Below are 17,965 nucleotides of genomic sequence, written 5' to 3'. Positions count from 1 at the left end.
ACAACACAGAAGACATGATCATAAGCAAATACCTTTGGGTGGGTGACACAGTTATGTGCAAGCACCTCCTGACACAAAGGGGAACCTTTACAGCTGCTACGCAAAATGAAAAGTCACTTATACCAAACTTCGGACCTTTTATCGGAAAGAAAATTGGATTATTCGAAAAGTCTGTTTTCTACGGAAATAACCTTCAAGGTTTCTTCTGCTGCAGCCTCAAGAAATGCCACAACTTCTTCTGCATGGGAGCAGAGAGAGCTTTTTCCCCCCCTGCTCATGGCTGACCCACAGGGCGGGTTGCAGCCCTGGCGCGGAGGGGGCAAGGGCTGTGCTGAGCCACGCGTCTGCAGCATCCCTCGCGCCACGGGCAGCTAGCGGCCAAGAGCAGCACCCCTTGGTCCCCCGCTAAACGCACTCACTCTGTACCCTTTCCAACCTGTTCGAAAGACCATGAAATTCTTTTAAATCTTTGTATTTTGTAGTGAATAGAGCTCAGGGACCTAGGAAGCCCCATGCCTGGAGGCATCTAGAGCTGCACAAAGCATTAGGAGAAAGGAGCGCAAGGGGGGGATGCACTAATAGGTGTTTTCTAATTGCTACCACTGGGTTACAGAAAACAAAATATCATTCCTATTTTCAAGGACCAGGACAAGCAAGGAAAAAGCAACAGAGACTCCTTTGCATGTCCTAACAGCCCCCTGCCCTGCCATCTCTTGCCTGTTTGACACTGTGTAGGGGTTGTTAGTAGGTGCCAACCCCAGAGTCTCTGCGCAGAAATCAGTTACGGGGCAACACCTGGCTCACGAGGGTGGATGCAGGCAGCCCCCCAGCCTGGACCAGCAACGCAGGACAAGGCCTCCAGAATGGCCCCCTGTTTTGAGGGGTCTCGCTGCCCGGGATCACACCCAGCTCTGGGCCGCCTTCTCCTACCCGCCGCCCTGCGCAGCTCTGTACTTTGATGGCGCCAAGAAAAATCTGCCCATGCAAACTTTTCTGCCTAGCAAAACATAACTCAGGATAACAGAGTGTCACAAGCTTTTGCTTGCAGACATCTCCGCAGTCGTGCTGCACTCCGCCACCACACCGCTGAGGGATGCACAGACTTCAAGGCTGCAGAGCAGTGTTGTGATTATCTAGTCTGACATGCCATGTTATCTAGGCCAAAAAGTGTCATCTAGCGCTTCCAGCATCAGCCCCAAATCTGCTGCTGAAGTACAGCAGAGCACGAGAGCCAACGCGTGGTTCAGCGGCTCCTGAGAGCCCATCCCTGCTCGGGGCCAGATTTTCGGAAGAGCTTTGCGCCCTGCATGCGAAGTTCCCTGAAAGCAGGTTTTTTGGTACCTGGGAACAAGCTGAAAGTGTTTTAGGAACCTCGTGCAGGGTGTGCAAGTCGCTGCAGGGAGCAGGAGCCCCTGAGGCACCCTGCAGCCTCGCCGGGCGGCCGGATCCTGCCACATCTGGGCACCCATCACCGGGGGCTGCGATTCCCTTCGGGATGGAGGGCCGAGCCAGCAGCCCCCTTAGTCTGGCTCCTGCCCTGTCTCCCGGGACAAGGAGCGGGATGGGGACACCCAGCACAGCGCGGGCCAGGCAGGGGCGCGCCGGGGGCCTGGCTCCCTCCACGGCTCCTCGGGGCAGGGCGCAGCCGGGGGGCCCCGAGCACGTCGGGCCCAGCCAGGGCAGCACCGGGGGCCCGGCGCCCTCCCCGGGGCACGGAGCGGTGCGCGGACCCCGAGCGCGTCCCGCGCCGGGCAGGGGCGCACCGAGGGCGCGGGGCTGAGCCTCCCCGACGGGGCGGCTCGGGGCGCCGCCGCGGCCCGCGCCGGGGCGAGCCCCGCGCCGGGAGGCTGCCGGGGGCCGGGCCGAGCCGGCGGGGCGGGGCGGGCCGGGGCCGCCCAGGGGCAGGGCCGGCGGGGCGGCGCGGTGCCCGGTGCCCCGAGCCGCGCCGAGCCGAGCCGCGCGGCCCGGCGGGGGCGGCGCAGCGGCGGCGGTGCGCGGCATGCGCGGAAGATGGCGGCGGGCAGGCGCGCCCCGCGCACCGGGCTGCTGGAGCTGCGCGGCCCCGGCGGGCAGTGGCTCCGCGTCCTGCTCACCCTGGCCGAGGACGTGCTGGCCGTGAGCCCCGCCGCCGGCCCCGGCCCCGGCCCCGGCCCCGGCCCCGGCGAGGCGCCGCCGGCGCAGCTCAACGGCGGCGAGCCGGGCTCCGCCGTGCCCGAGGCGCTGGCCAACGTCAGGCGCACGGTGCGCGTCGTCAAGCAGGACGTGGGGGGGCTCGGCATCAGCATCAAAGGTGAGGGCCGGGGGCCGCGGCAGCGCTGCCCGGCTGCGGTCCCGACGGCGGCGCGGGAGCGCGCCCGGCGCCGCGGCCGCGGGGCTGCGCCGCCCGTCCGGGCTCCGCGGGGCCGCGGCGGCTCCGAGCGCGGCGCTGGGGGCGAGCGGCTTCCCGCAGCCGGGGACGCCCGCGCTCTGCGGGCCGCGGCTGCTGCGCGGGTCTGACCTTCACAGCGCGAGGCAGAGGGGCAGCACCTGGCAGGGGAGCAGAGCGTCTTCGGCGAGGGCTGTGAGACGGGGATTTCGGGAGAAGGGACCTGTTGCCGTCCCCTTTTCGAGCCCGGCTTCTGCAGCTGGACTCCACGTTTTCACTGGGTGAAAACCATACGCGGGAGCAGAGCTGATCTCTGGACCGGGGAGGAACTGGGGTCCTCACGCCTTGGTTGGGCTCTTAACCTAGCAGAACGGGAGATGAGGAAGGGCAAGGTGGGAGGTGTGAAAGCTGGAGTAGGAAGGGGCTGAAGGATGTTTGCAGCGTGCTCAAAGAGCGGTGCTTTGGAGCCAGGCAGCTCCTGGGGAGTTCAGCACAGAGTGCGGGGGGGAGGCTGGTGACAGGCCAGCTTTTCGGGAGCCCCGGCCGGGAGCAGGGCTCTCCTCTCCTCTCCTGCGTTTGGGACACTGCAGGGGGGTGCTCACAGCTCTTTGCTTGTGAGCCAGGGCTGGCAGAGCTTCTTCTCCCACTGTGACTTTGCACACGCTGGCACTTTCCTGGTAGGGGAGATGTCTGATGAAGCAGATGGGACGTGCAGGGTACCCACATGACAGAAAAGCTGCCCCTTTGCTGCAAACGGAGGTCTCTGCATGTTTGTCTTTGTCTCCTCAGTGACCCCATGTCTGTTGGGCTGACAAATATCCCTTTCAAGCTGTCGGCAAAATGAAGAAAATGATTGCAACCTTTGTAAAGTCCTTGGGGATCTCCAGACACAGAGTACCGCCTAAGAGCTGGGGCATTAAAACAACACTCTCAAGCTTGAAGATGTCCGGTCTCGGAGGGCTGAGCAGCAGGGAAGCCTCGTCGTTATAATTCTTGTTTTCCTTTCCACTGCTCCCCTCCCGAGTTTCTCTGCTCCTTGGTGATTTGCCTGAACTATAGGCTGAAAACTTCACGGGGCAGGGATTGCATTTCTTCTTGTGTTTATTTTTCATGCAGCCCTGAGCTTGTTAGAAATTCAGTGAAAGAAGGATTAAATAGTCAACCATGGGCAAAGGTCTGTCCCTGTGCATGGGTAAGAGAGTTTGTAATTTAATGTAGCGACAGGCCAGTTTGCATGCTTGGAGGCCCATAGGCAGTGGTGGTATGAATCTTACCTTCTGACGGGGCTTCGTCTCGGTGGTCAGAGGGAATTAGCCTCAGCCTCCTGCTTCCACTTCAGCTGTACAAGTGCCCAACGCAGGAAGATTTTGTGATGTGGATGTCCGTCTGCTGGGATTCGATCGAAACCCCAACTTGCTTCTCTCGTGCTGCTTGCTGTGTCTGCCGCCATGGGATGCCTGAGATTGCCAGTGCTTCCTTTTGGGAAGTGTAAAACCCCATTTGTGATAACCCCTTGGCTGCAAAGTTATTGCTAGCTCTGTGGCTCTCCTAGGAAAGGAGAAACGTTACTTGGTTCAGTTAAAACTTTATTTTTGCAGTGAAAAACTATGTGGAAAACAAGCAGCAGTAATCTGAAATGGGAGCTATAAAGCATTACAGCTGGTCACGCAGCTCTGAAGGTGACCACCACTGTTGCAGAGGGAAGGCATTGCTCCTTCTTAACTGGGGTGGTGACACTTTCCCGTTAAAAAGTAATACATTTCTTGTGGTTTAACCTCAGACTTTACCACAGAAGCAGGTACCAAGGGAAGTGTGAAAGCAGCTTAGGTCTTACAGCTCTCTGTGGAGCAGAAGTGCTCAGACAGCCTGGCCCCAGGAGTCCTGCTCCCAGCCCTCAGGGCAGCTCATGTTCTCTGAGGACTCTTCACTGCAAAATGCCTGAGTGCCCCAGGGCTGAGGCCACAGAAGTGCCTCTTGCTTCTCTCCTTCCAGCCTCATCAACCGTATATTGTTCTCTCGGTGGTGGCCCCAGGGGTGGGATGGGGCTGCTGCCGGGCAGCCCTAGGGTTGTTGCTGACTCAGCCTGCTCTGGCTGACGCAGGCCTGGCCCCCGTTTCCCCCTTCCTGGGCGAGGGTGCGAGGCAGCGGGCCGTTATGCTGAAGCTACGACGTCTGCACAGTGCTGAAGAAATGCCTCCCCTTGGTTTCTGGTGCAAACAACAGCTGTGCTTTGTGCTGTGTGAGTGGAGGTGGCTGAGGCTGGCGTTGCTTTTCACATCGGGCTGCTCCGGGGACACGGTTGGAGCTCAGGGGCTGATACTGCATCTGGGAACGCACAGGCACTGTGGGTAGGTCAAGGGCACTGGGGCAACTCCAGGCTCCTGGGCCTGGCTGCACACATCAGCCATGTCATGAGCTTGCTGAGACCTGGGCACGGCCCTGCTCCCTGCCCTGGGCAGCAGCTCCGGCCCTCAGTCGCACGCGGTAGCCAGGTGTGGGTCCCACTGGTTTTTGCTGCCCCCTCACCATGCTGAAGAGCAGGTCTGTTTGCTCCTTGAGACCTGCGCATCTAGAGCTGCCCTGGTAGGGTTGGGGTGAGGGCTAAGTGTCCTGTCTTGAGACGTGTTTTGGGTATGGTCACTTGGCTCCAAAACCCTGGGCCGGCACTGTCGCTGCTGTGCTACCTTTCCTCTCGCTGAGGTCGGGCTCTGTTCTCCGTGGAAGAATCAGACGTGAGCTGTGCAAATGCCTGTCTCTTCACTGGGGAGGGGCGCTGGAAGCCAGCTCGCAGCCGGTGGAGCTGCTTCATCACTCCCACCACGGTACCACCGCCTGCCTGCCTGTTGCTTCTCCCGCCTCTCTCTCCGGTTGGTGGTTGCTCCCTGTCCCTCCACCTAACTTGCACATAATTATTTCGGCAGGACCTAAAGTGGCTCGGTCAGGATCGGACCCTGCTGGTTGTGGTGTCGTTGCAGCCAGACCCCAGCTGCAGCGAGCTGCCCTTTGCGCGAGGACTCCGGCTCTTTGGCCATCCCTGTGGGCCCATGGTGACTCGTGCTGTGGCGAAGCCCCCGGCTGCAGCCCTGTTTGGAGGGGCCGGGGAGCCACGGAGGGAGAGGGGTTGCACCTCCTTTCCCTGCCGGGGCAGGGTGACGTGCGGGAGCCGTCGGAGAGCAGCACGCCCGGCGGTCAGACAGCCGCTCCGGACCCCGGTGGGAGGCTGCCGTGTCCGCAGCCTGAGCACAGATTAGGAATCGCTGCTATAAGGATGTGTTCAGCAGCTCACAGAGGCCCCTGCAGAGGCCTCTCCAACAGCTGATAAGTGGAGTCCTCTGCTCCATGCGAGCTTTGGCGGAGATCCGAGCAAGGAAACGCCTGTGGCACTGCCTGCGAGCAGCCCTGGGGCAGACGGTGATAACTCTGTGCTCTTAGGCGTGCTGCTGGTGTGCTAGCTGGGGTCACAGTGTCCCTCAGAGACAAACATCATCTCCAAGAAGTTCCGTGGGAGAGGCTGTGCTTAGGTGTAGGATGTCAGGTGGCTGCCAATCTTTGCTAGAGCTTCCCAGGAGAAGGTAAGGCCTCCTGTAGCTGTCCTTAGCCAGCTCTCCTTTGCTGTCAGCAGCAGGTACTCTCTAGTCCTTCACAGCATTCCCAGAAATCCCCCACGATCTCCAACAAGCTTCTCAGGAGATCTAAGCAGAGCCCAGAAACTGCTGCGCAAACTGCTGCATCTGTTGGCTGCACTTTCACCTGGCCAGCACGAGATTTCTCCATCCCCGCAGCAGCACGGCCACAAAATCCCACTGCCTACCTACTGCTGCCTCTGTATCATCCCACCAAAGAAACAGCTTCCCAGGCCTGGCCAAAGCCAGCAAACACTACAGGACTAGTATGCCCAGCCTCTGTCCCGTACCCCACAGACAGAGCTATGCCATTGTAAAACACAAGCCTCCTGTTCAATACCTCTTACTTAGACTGGCTGGGGGCACTAGATCCACAGAGGTCCTGTATGGAGATGGGCTCTGCAAAGGAGGAGGTCCTTGCTTCAAAAGGATGAGAAAGAAAGTGCAACACAGGATCAGAGCTGTGGATGCTAAAGACTGTTATTGTTGCCACAGCATCTGACGTCAGCCTCTGCCCAACACATGATACTGGAATGGATGAACCACAAGAAGTCTGAGCAAAAGCAGCAGTGAAAGAGTACACTAACCAACACAGCTTCGACAAGCACTACCACCACACACCACCTTTCTCCCCAGGCCAGGTTCTGGAAGGGGAGGGTGAGCAAAAGGATGACAATACAACACCTATCTGCCCAGACAATTCCTGAGAAGTTCCTCCCAAGAGACCGTTGGCTCAAGAGCACACACAAGAGGCAAGATGGCCTTCCAGTTCCCAGCTTGGACACAAGGAAAGAAGTGAATGCACAGGCAGAGGAGCTGTGATATGACAGACACTGCAGAGCTGAGACCAATTCAGCAGCAGAAAAATAAACTGGGACCTAAGGGCCCTCTGGGTGTATTTTGGGAAACTCTGGGACCCTCCTGTGACTCTACTGAGCCCCTCAGAAAAAGGCAAAGGAGGGGAAGGGGATGTATGGGGCAGCATGGAGCGAACCAGAGCAGTGTCCTGGTCGGAAGCACTCCCTGGATATGTCTGTGACCATGCATTTACTGGCTCAGATGCTGTGGTTGGTGCTTAGGAAAGGCCAAGAGCTCAGTGGAAGCCCTGGCATAGACTTGCCAAGAGCTCAGTTGTTCTTGGTCTTGAAATCTCCTGCAAGCCAAGGGCAGGTGAGGGCTGCAGGCAGGCCCCGGGATGGCCTGGCAGCAGCCGAGTGGTGGCACAGGAAAGTGGCAACACGCAACTGTCCTGGTAGTGCCACTCAGTGGGAGACCAGCTGGGGCAGCTGGAGCTGGGTGCCGCTGAAGCGAGAGGTCTGGTCCCAGCGGAAGGCCTCAGCTCCAGGAGAGCTCTTGAAAGGAGCTGTGGAGCACTGTCTTGCTGTTGGCATCCAACATATAAATGGGCTGCTGAGTACAGAGGAGAAGAGGGGCAAGGAAAGTATTGAGCAGATGCAGAGGGCTTAGCTTGGGAGCCAGCGGCCATGCGGACCTTCTCTGGGGCATCCAGAAGTGCAGAGGAAACTAGCAGAAATAGGGTGAGGACAGTGGAGGCTCTCCAGGAGTCCTGTCTCTCTGCCCATGCTGGATTCCAGCTCAGCAGGCAGGTTGGGTGGTGTGAATGGAGGTTGGGTTTGGTTTATAGAGATTGGAATTGTAGGGAAGGAGGCAATGAAGCAGAAAGCTGCTTCTGAACAGGCCACCATGTGCACAGTCCTTGTCTGAGGTCTTCAAAGAGCGTTTATGGTAACTGCTGTGCTAGAAGGCTCTTGAGGTCATGGCCTAAATGCCCATGAGCGTCTCTGTCTTTCTAGCTTGGGCGCAGAAGACAGCAGCTCGGAGTAGGATGTCCTGAGGTGCTGGACATCAAGTTTGGGGTAAAATCCCTTTGCTGCCTGACTCCCACCCTGTCTTCTCCTGGACTGAGCTGGGGGAAAAGGGGAAAAAGGTCAAAGCAGTAGAAAGGAGTAGGAAAAGGCCCTTCTTTTTCACTGCCTCCTTGTCCAGATACATTGAGCAGCCTGGAAAAGAAACATTCATTCCAACAAATCTGTGCAGCAACCTGCTGTAGAGTGGGAGCTGCAGTCCTTAAATGAGACAGGGCTGGGTGGGCAAAGCAAGCTCCAGGATCCGTGCCGCTGAGAAAAGGAAAGAGTTGCAAAGAGCAGGGCCTGATACTGGCTAGAGATCAGGGGAGTGTGTCCCGCCGCTGGTCTCTGCCTGTGCATGTGCTTGCCAGAGCCAACACCAGCCTCGCTTGCGGCACCATGCAAGGGCACGTGCCGGAAGGGTGCCCTGCATGCAGCAGGTGGCAAGGCGTCCGAAGGCAGGGAAGGTGTCCTGGCAGCGCCAGAGATGTTAATTCAGGCTCTGGAAGACTCTTTGGGGAGACTGAAAGCTTCTCCTGCTTTCCTTCTTTGTATATTTACAAACGCCAGGCCTTCTCTGCTAGGGAAACATGCAAAGTATCTTTTTGTGCCAGGTTTCGATACCTTTTTCCCCAACGCAGGTACTGCCTGGAGGTGTCCAGGTGTCCCTGAGGACTGCCTGACCCTGGGGAGACTATTTATGGTGGATGGGGGATTTGCTAAGTTTGAACTGTCTGGCTTGAAATCTTCACTGGGAAAGTTCAGCCCAAACTTGGAATTTCTGGTGTAGAAATTTCTTGCATTTCTTCCTGCTTGGCGAGGATGAGGACTTTCGGGGCAGAGGGGGTGGTGGTCTTCTGTTTCCTGCCCCCAGCCCTGCAGGGCTCCTTACAGCTGCAACACTGGCTGAAGGAATGGACAAGCCTGTTTTAGTGGAGAAACAGACTGCCTTCTCAAATGCCCCACTAAATAGCTCCACACGTTCATACAGCACCAGTAGATAGCCATAAGACTGAAGCTGCAGAGCCTGGGCTTTTTCTTGGCTGAAGAGTCTCCAGAGTAGAGAAAGCTTTCCTTTGGGGAGAATCCAGAGCCGAGCTAAGTGCTGAGCCAGGAATAACTCTAAACCTTGGAGGCTTGAAAGCACTACCCTGTGTGCTGAAGAAGCTTGGAAGTGTCTTTGTCTCTTTCCTCATCCCCCTACGCTGCTCATGCTGTGGACAATATGTTTTACAGCTTCACCAGCCATCTGGTTATTTCCCTTGGTGAGATCCACATTGCCACTGAGCACGGATGGAGAGGGCTCAGCTTGGGAGCCGGCGACCGCGCGGGCTGCTCTGGGGCATGGGGCAGTGCGGAGGGAAGTGAGAGTGGTAGGCCTAGAGGGATGCCAGTGCAGGCTCCCAGGGGCTCCTGTCTCTCTGCCCGTGCTGGATTTGAGCTCAGCAGGTAGGAGGGGTGCTGTGCAAGGACCCCAGGGGGCTGGTTTACAGGCGTTGGAGCTGTGGGGAAGGAGGCGATGAAGCAAAGAGCTGCTGTGGAATAGGCCACTCTTTGCACTCTCCTTGTCTGGGCTCTTTAAAGAGCATTTCCGGTAAGCGCCCTGCAAGAAGGCTCTTGAGATGGTGGCCCAAATGCCCATGAGCGTCTCTGTCTTTCTAGCCCGGGCTCAGAAGACAGCAGCTCGGAGCAGGATGTCCTGAGCTGCTGGATATGCCGCTGGGGGTCAAACTCCCTTTGCTGCCTGGCTCCAACCCTGTCTTCTACCGGAGCAAGCTGGGGCAAAAGGTAAAAGCAGTAGAAAGGAGTAGGAAAAGTCCCTGCTTTTTCAGCCTCTGCTTGCCCAGATACACTGAGCAGCCTGGAGAAGAAATGGGAGGGCTCACCATCATCATCAAGGAGAGTCAAAATTTCTCCTGCTTCAGTTCTTTGGGTATATGCCAATGCCATGGCCTCTCTGCTAGGGAAACAGAGGGAGTCTCTTCTTTCTTCCGGGCCTCAATACATTGTTGCCAATACAGATACTACTCGGAGGCAAAGTTAGCCAAGGCGCTCCTTAGGACTGCCTAACCCTGAGGAGACTGCTTACAGCGGAGCAGAGATTTGCTAACTTTGAAACACCAGGACAAAAGTTTTTGGTGCGGAGATTTCCTGCACTTCTTCCTGCTTGACTTGCATGCCTCTTCTGCTTGGGGGGGGTTTCTCTTGCCTTCTCCCCACCCTCCTCTGCCCTGCACTGTGGCTGTGCTATTTGTTAGGACTTCACAGCGATGGGAAAGACTTCTGGTATCAGCTATTCAAACTCACTTTCTATTTTCACACGTACAGTTTTGTGGCTCTCCTGACAACAACCTCATTTTGCAATCACAGTGAATTGCCAAAGGAAAGAAACCATAGGTAGATGCAAACTTTCTGGCGAGCTCCTTAGAACTGCAAGACTGGGTGCAGAAAAGGAAAAGTAAATGTTAGTGGAGAAATGGGACATCTTCTCAAATGGCCCCATAAATAGCTCCTCACTTGCATACAGTAACAATAGATGACCCCAAGACTGAAGCTGTAGGCCCCAGGCTTTTTCTCAAGTAGCAAAATCTGTCCTTTGGGTAAAATTCAGAGCTGAGCTAAGTGCTGAGCCAGGAATTACTCTAAACCTCAGAGGCTGAAGAAGCTACCCTATGGGCTGAGGAAGCTCTGAAGTGTCTTTGTCTCTTTCCTGATCCCTCCTACCCTGCTCATGCTGCGGACGATACGTTTTACAGCTTCACCAGCCATCTGGTTATTTCAATCTGGGCGACCCACACTGCCGCTTACTAAGCAACGAGTACAACGGTCTGCATGACCCGCATTTGCAGGCCTACTACAACCGCAAAGACAACCTGCGGAGACTGCAGAGAGGAGGTTGCGTCACCAGGGATGGCAAAGTAGGTTGGCTATGGGGGTGAGAAGAAGAGTTTCCAGGAGGCAGGGTTGCCAGAGCGCTTGCTGCAGCCGCCTCTTGTGGGCGGAGGGCGCGGGGCTGCTGCGCTGCTTTGCCTGGGGGCAGCAGGAGCCCAAAGCCCGCTCGGGGAAGTCCCACGCCTGCTCTGCCAGGGCCGTGCCGCGCTGCCTGGGCGCCGACGGAGCAGCGGGTGCGTGGCCTGGCGGCGGAGCGAGGAGCGCTGCTGCCCGCTGCGGGGGTGGGAGCAGAGCCCCCAGCCGCTGCGCAGGGCAGGGGGTGCAGGGGAGCAGCTCCCGCTGCGTTAGCGCTCTTGCTGGCAAGGCCGGCTGCGTAGCGAGCGTGACAAGCCTTGGGTGATTTCTGCCCTCGTCCCACCGCAGGTGGTGTGCACTCGGCGGGAGTTCAACGACTACAGGCAGTATCTGGCCACGCTCAGGACAGAGGCGCACAAAACGTACCGTCGAGAACAAGTACGTACAGCTCAGGGCTCACAGGCACGCTTCCCGGTGCAGAGGGTTGGGGCTTTACTTGTTTTATTTCGGCAAGGCGTGAACTGAAGAAGCAGTGGGGGCTGTGCTGGTGGGCTGGGCATTCTGGTATAGAAACAACTACCTGGGTCTGAGCTGAGATGGCACAGGGGTGGGGACAGGCAGGAACGTCATCCCCAAGTGCCTGGAGTGATGAGGGAAGCCCTTCTCTTCTCCCCTGGTTTGTGGCTGAAGCAGAGTGCTGCTTGGGACCAGCATGAAGCCTCTGCATGCAGGTGCATGAGAGCATTTTGTGGCAAAGGCGAGCTAAAACCTGATGACAACTTTCAGAAAATGCTTCGACGACAGCTGGCAAAATTAAAGGATGTACCTGAACTACCAGAAGGGAGGGACATTTCTCGCCTGCGAGAGCGGCTGCTGTGGGAGCAAAGAAAGAATTTGAGAGATGGAGACAGGGCGATGAGGGATAGGTAAGAGGCAGGACAAGAAGCTGATTGTGCCAAGAGTGGTGCAATCAGTGTTTGGAGCCTGGCAAAGGCAGCTGGAAGCTGTTTGGGGCGCTGGAGCCAGGAAGCCCAGAGCGGGACGAGGGCAGTGGCTGAGCAGGGAGTGGTCTGGGCAAGAGAGCTGCAGGCGCTCTGTTTCAGCCATCTCTATTTGTCTGAAGATTTCTTGCCATGATTGTGCAGAGGATGGAGAAGCTTGAGGCTCTTGAAGAGATCAAATGCCTCCCCCAGCAGGCTGAGCCAGAACAGCAGCAGCTGGGAAAGAAGAGACACCCAGGCACCCGGAACAGCTCAAGCTAAGACACTGCTTTAGAAAGGAATGCATGATAGTAACACAGGTTACCCAGTACATGCAGATTTACAGTCATGTCAATAGCACTCAGTGTGTCTGCTGTCAGCTGTGAAACACGTCCTTCGTGCTTGCTGATGATAAAAATCTGCATAACTCGCAGCAGCTGTCTTTTGTGAGGCGTTCATTCAGGCAGACCCTCTTGTGAACATTGTTCATGGGCTCTTCCATTTGTGCTCTCAGAGCAGGAAACTCTTACTTAGCCCTGTGGCCAACACTCTTTGCCATGGAGAACATTCACAAATGGGAGTTTTACTTACTTTTCCCTGTAGGAACTGAACAGACCAATCAGTCTTCAGTTGATGGGAAGAAGAACAGAAGACCTCTGCGTACTTCAGGGGTCTCCTGGGAGAGCTCAAAGGTCATGGATAGTTCCACATGCCAAAGCACCTCATCTCAGGAAAAAGATGCTACTCAGACAGCTGTTGAGGGGAGACCTGTGAGTAGGAGCTGGGTGGATGTGGTGGCTCTCCTTTGCGGCAGCGCGTTGGCGCTCAGGACTGCTGGGAGGGCGCTGCCGCACACACAGCCTCTCTCGGCTCGTGACGCATAGTGGGTTGTCAGAGTGTCTCCTGAGAAATCCCCTGGCAACTAGGAAGGGATCTTCTCAGCCTGGGAGTCTCTGTCTTGAACAATTAGGAGGGGTCTGGCTTCCTGACCTGCGGGGCACTTATTTCCACCTCCGGCTCAGACCACTCCCCAGGAATTCAGCTTGTCTTGGAGCCAGCTGTTCCAGTGTGCATCATGTCCTAATCCTGAGGATGAAGAAATCTGGGGACTGAATCACAATTCCTGCCTGTTTTTGTTGTGTCATGAATCTTACTCTTTAATGCATTTCTTAACTCTTCAGGAAGAAGAAACTCTGTCCAGCAGCAAGCTGCTGAGCTCCCAAGAGCCTGCTCGTCAGGAACTTCAGAGTCCTGAAGACAGCTTGAGTGAGCCATCGCAGGAGGACCAAGACACTGAAAACCAAGGTATATACACGTCTGGACTACAGTGCCCGAAGCCTCTGTCTTCCCTCCCAGGACTGCAGGCAGTGCTCTCCTTCCTTCTCAAACCTCCCCTTTCCTCTAGTTCAGAAGTCTTTTACAGGAGGCTCCAAGAGAAGAGCTCTAGCCTAATAGAGCCATGGCTGCTTTGCTGGCCCCCGTCACAGCACCTGAGGGGAAACAGTGGGGAGGGCTGGAGCCTGTGTGCTGACCAGAGTTCATGACAAGGTTAAACAGCAGACAGAGGAGGTTTCCAAAGGGTAATGTTTCTAAGCAAGTGATGAGCATCAGTCATACTCACAACAGGAAGACTTTCTAGCTGAGGGATGATGTCTCGCTTAGCTTTCTATACCCTCTTGCCAAGGTAGAACTACAGGCTTGGAAGTTACTCAATGGTGGCTGGTTGTTTCTTCTTGCAGAAAGCAGTACAGAGGATTCTTCTAGACAGCTGTGTCTCTGTCCTGAGACAAGAACATCCCTCTCTTCAGGAGCCTCTGAAGAAGACAATGACTCTGACTTGAAAGAGAGCAGAAGATTTTTGCAGGTATGACATCAGCATCCCCCTACATCTCAGAAGATAGCAGCTGTCATGCTCTGACATGGTTTAGGGGTACCCACTGATAGGGTTCAGATGACTTTCTTCTCTTTATCCTGAGCCTTTCCTGCCTCACCATCACTCCCCCCTGCCCCATGCTTACTTCACTCCTCTAGCTTCCTGGTGGAAGGGCTTTATTCTCAAAGCACCCAAATGAGAAAGAGTTGCGAGATGCCTCCGGGGTGTCTCCACCAACACATCCTCTGCCCACAGGCTCTGGAGCCTCATTTAATCTCTGACCCTTCCCCATGGACCTTGCCTGAGCTACACCGCAGGGGGGCTGTGCCCGACCTTGCTGATCCTGCCCTCGCCTTGCCCATCTGATTTCCTGGCTTGCCCATCACTATGGGCAAGTGACCTGCCTCATCACTATGGGCTTGCTGGCAACCGCCAAAGTGTCAGCTGGCCCTGGTTGCTGTCACCACGTCTGCTCTCCTCATCCTGTTCGGGTACTGTGGGATGGCAGGATGCATCCCAGCCTGGCAGCATCGTCCTCCCGGCACAGGCACAGCTGCAAAGCTGGGGCCAAGCCGTGGTCCTGGGGTGCAGAGCAGCTGAGGGAAGCCCCAGATGCACTGTCCTTGCTCTTGCCACACCAGGTGCTGCTGGATTGACCTCTTGCTGCTGATGCACTGTGCGAAAAGGCAAATGCATAATTTAAAGCTGACAGCAGGTGCCAGCAAAGAGCTATTCTACAGCAAGTGGAGGCCTGTTGTGTGCGGGAGGTGTTTGGCTTCAGCACCGTGTGCAATGCTGGGCATCTTCTGCACACCCCGCCTGAGGGCTGCCAGGCCCAGCATGGCCTGACCCGGCCCGCTGGGTGCCGCAGACTAGACACCAAGCTTCTGCCGACCCTGTCTGTAGCCAGAGGGGAGCATGGGTGCTTTACAGCCAGCTGAGAACCCCCAAACTTAACTCACAAATTGTAACATCAGCCCTGACCTGGCAGCCTGGTGCTATTCCAGGGACATTTCAGGAACCCAGCTGAGACCTCAGCCCCAGACAAGACAGTCGGCCCCACTGCTAGCTTCTCCTTCAAAACTTTCCCCCAGGGCAAATGGGGCACATTGCAGCGGTGGGCTGCACCTTCCCAGCCCTCCTTTCCTTCCCCCTGTTCTGACCAGCTCCACCTCTAAACTAGGGCACCACCCGCAAGGTCACGCTGCCCAGCAGAGGAGAGCAGGAGGGACGGGACACAGAGCAGGGCAGCAACGGCATAAAACTGTCAGCACAGCTGTTCTCATCTCCTGTTTGAGTGCTCTGGCATATGGAGGGCTCCAGAGCCGGGCAAGCTCTTCAGGGAGCCTTGGGGAGATCTCTGGCTGCGGCCATGGAGCCGTTCCAGGTGGTTGGTGGAGCTGCTTCTGTCACGTTGGTGAAGCATCTGCGAGTGCCGAGGCAGCAACGCTTCCCCATGGATGGGGAGCCAGGCCTGCCACTCTTCTAGGGTTTTCAGTGTTTCAAGACTAGCTAAATTAAAAAATGAAGCCCTTATCAGCACCCTGCACAACATCTCTTTCTGCCTCTCTAGCATAAATTTGGCCACAGCGAGGCTGTAGATGACACTGAAATTAAAACAGTTGTAAATACAGGGGCCAGAGCCAAGCTGCAGACAACCTGGCAAGAGATAAGAGCCACGCGGGGGATGCAGGCTCTGATGGATGGGCTGCTCCAATTAAGCACTGGTACCTCTCAAGAAGAGGAGGCAAAATCGCAAAGTTAAATTGCGGACGACGTGACTAGACGACCACACCCGTTGTTCCAGCACAAATTTGGATCTGCTCCATCAAAGGACTTCTGAGCCCAAGAGATGGCTGTTCTTGGCCAGCAAAATGAAATCCAGGCTCAAAACCAGACCTTGGCTTCCTGGGCGGGCAGAGCTAAGAGCTGCCAAATTGCCATGCATGGCAGCTCACAGGCCGTGCGGGAACACACCCAGAGCTGCGCTTTTACCAGGCTGCTGCCCAGCACCAACCGGGGCAGGAACTGTAGGAGCTTTAAACCCAGTCTGTTGGCAGCACGGTCCTACTGGGAGTCAGCAGGTCAATGCTCCTGTCCTTTCTTTGCAAGAGCTGAGTAGGGCTCACACAGCTTTCACTGACTTACCAAGGCAGTGGCTTCAGGGCTGGATGGTGCCCTGGGGCAGTCAGTTTACATCTCCTACTCCACCCCAAGAGCACTCCCGGTTATAAGCTCTGCCAAGGCTGAACCTCTGGACTGGGAGGGAGTCAAGAGCCACAGGCCCATTGGTACCAGCACGACTTGCCAACTGGTGGCTGTGGCATTTACCCAAGACAGGAGATTGGGTCCTGGTCCCTGGTTTCAGGACAATATGTGTACTTTACTGCTCCAAATCCCTGCAGGATATGAGCAGGGCCATGCCTGGCTTTCAGATGCCAAGCAGATGTCAGCATGAGGCTGGTGTTGTACTCTCAGCCTTCACAAACCCCAGGCACATCTGGGGACAAGGAGAACTTCCAGACACTTAGTGAAGTTCTCATGATCGCAAACTCTGGCATCACCAGGCTTTGAGGTATGGGCTGGAGGTAAGCGTCACTCAAGCACTGGGCTATGCCAGAGCTGAACCACTCGCATCTCAGTTCTGACCTGGGCCAGAGTTTTCACATGACCAGACTCCCTGATCCATTTGTGGACAGGAGAAAGTGCTGGGAGACCAGGTAGGCTCATGGAAGAGCTTCTGGTACATAAAGCTCCCTTGCCAACAAAGTCATAATTATTCATGATGGCTTGTAACAGAGCTCTTCAGGTCCTCCTCTTCCACCAAACAAGGACTGTGGAGCTATCTGTGGCTAAGAGCCCTGTTCTTTACCCTGTTGTCCTGAGACTGGCATGGAGCTCTTCAAGTGTGATCTCAAGGATCTGAGCAGTGGTGCAGAGAAGGGACAGCATCTGCCACTCCTCTAGGCAATGTGGCCACCTAACCTACTCGATGGAGAAACTGCCGCACATGGCTGTAGGGCACAGAGCAATCCTGCATTCTCCACTCCCTCCCGCCCCCAGCATCTGGCTGCGGCTGGCATAGGCAGCAAAGCCGAGATGAACGCCGCCTGCCAAATACATTCGGCTGCTTGCTGCGACACATCCAACCATTCTGCAGCAGATGGGCTGGTCAGCCCCTCTCCTAATTACTCTCAGGCTACTCCAACCACACGTGCTCCCCCGTTCATCAGCTGGGCTCTCTCCAGCCGTGCCGAAATGGCTGCAAGATCCTTCATGTGTTTGTGCCCCACTCAGGGTGGGGCCTCTGGTACTGTAAAGCTGCTCATCGCGTACCTTCACGTTACCTGGCAGGCCTCCCTGGAGACACGAGGAGCCTGCTGTGCAGCCACGAGAGCAGGACAGCTTTGGAGAGCCAAAGCGAGAACATTTTAAAGAATCCATATATCAAAGTTGGAAGAAAATTTAAAATTAATCCTTCACCAAAATTTCAACCACACTAGTATTAAACCTTTCCTAATTTTTACTTGAATGGAGTATCTAGGATGAGATGTGATACATGATATTTTGGTGTCAATACTTTTTCGAGGAAAGAGAGTCAAGGGATTGATGGATTTGTTGTTTTAGTTTTCTAAACCGACTCCTAATGGGAAGCTGGTTTCAGTGCGGTGCCCCCAGATGGGAAGGGATGTACAAGAAGCTCCCAGCAACCTGCTCCACCTCCATGACCTGCTTTCCCACCCATTTGTGCCTGTGCCCCAACCCTGCGCCTGCTCTGACAAGACCCTCGTGTTGAAGTTTCTCCTTCTCCCAACAGCTCTTACAACGTAAGAAGCAGAAATAATCATGCGTAAAACTGTCTGGGCCGTTAAGCTATGCACATACCTGCCGAGGGAACGCGCGATCGCACCACAGCCTTCAGCCCCTCCTTCCTCTCCCCAGCTGCTCTCCCTTCCACGCTGCCGGCAAACCGACCTCGCCTCGGCCCTGCAGACTTGCCCCATCTGCGCGGTCCTCGCGGAGGCACCGCCGTCCCGGGGCGGCAGGAACCGCGCGTGGGCCCCGGGAAAGGCGCGGGAAAGAGCGACGCGCGCCCGGACGACGGCGAGCGGCGGGGGAGCCTCTGGCAGCGCGGTGGGCGCCGCGCAGAAGGGGCCACCGAGGGCCCAGGCCCGGGGCCGGGGGGGCCGGGCCAGGAGCCGGGCGAGGCGGGCGGGCAGCAGGCGGCGCCGCGCGGAGGCGGGTCCCGGCCGGGGGCGGTGGCGCGCTCCGGCCCCGCCCCGTGCAGC

General features: G+C 56.5%; 1 protein-coding gene and 1 long non-coding RNA gene across 2 annotated transcripts; one reads left to right on the top strand and one right to left on the bottom strand.

Annotated features, from left to right (window-relative positions):
* Nucleotides 1-1,885: 1,885 nt before the first annotated feature.
* On the top strand, nt 1,886-17,568 carry LOC112984081 (beta-2-syntrophin-like). The gene is made up of 5 exons (XM_064521383.1): nt 1,886-2,290; nt 12,407-12,573; nt 12,985-13,108; nt 13,543-13,667; nt 15,250-17,568. The coding sequence occupies exons 1-5, from the start codon at nt 2,011-2,013 to the stop codon at nt 15,439-15,441; spliced, it is 888 nt and encodes a 295-aa protein (XP_064377453.1). The 5' UTR covers nt 1,886-2,010; the 3' UTR covers nt 15,442-17,568.
* On the bottom strand, nt 3,935-17,695 carry LOC135330097 (uncharacterized). Its single transcript, XR_010391859.1, has 2 exons — nt 17,562-17,695; nt 3,935-13,639 (listed from the first exon to the last, which is right to left on the bottom strand). It is a non-coding gene; the product is annotated as an uncharacterized LOC135330097 (long non-coding RNA).
* Between the last annotated feature and the right edge of the window lie 270 nt (nt 17,696-17,965).

Source organism: Dromaius novaehollandiae, chromosome 16 (genome assembly GCF_036370855.1).
Source record: "Dromaius novaehollandiae isolate bDroNov1 chromosome 16, bDroNov1.hap1, whole genome shotgun sequence".
NCBI classification, from domain to species: domain Eukaryota; kingdom Metazoa; phylum Chordata; class Aves; order Casuariiformes; family Dromaiidae; genus Dromaius; species Dromaius novaehollandiae.
Note: the sequence above shows the minus strand (reverse complement) of the source record. Positions and strands in the feature narration are given on the sequence as shown.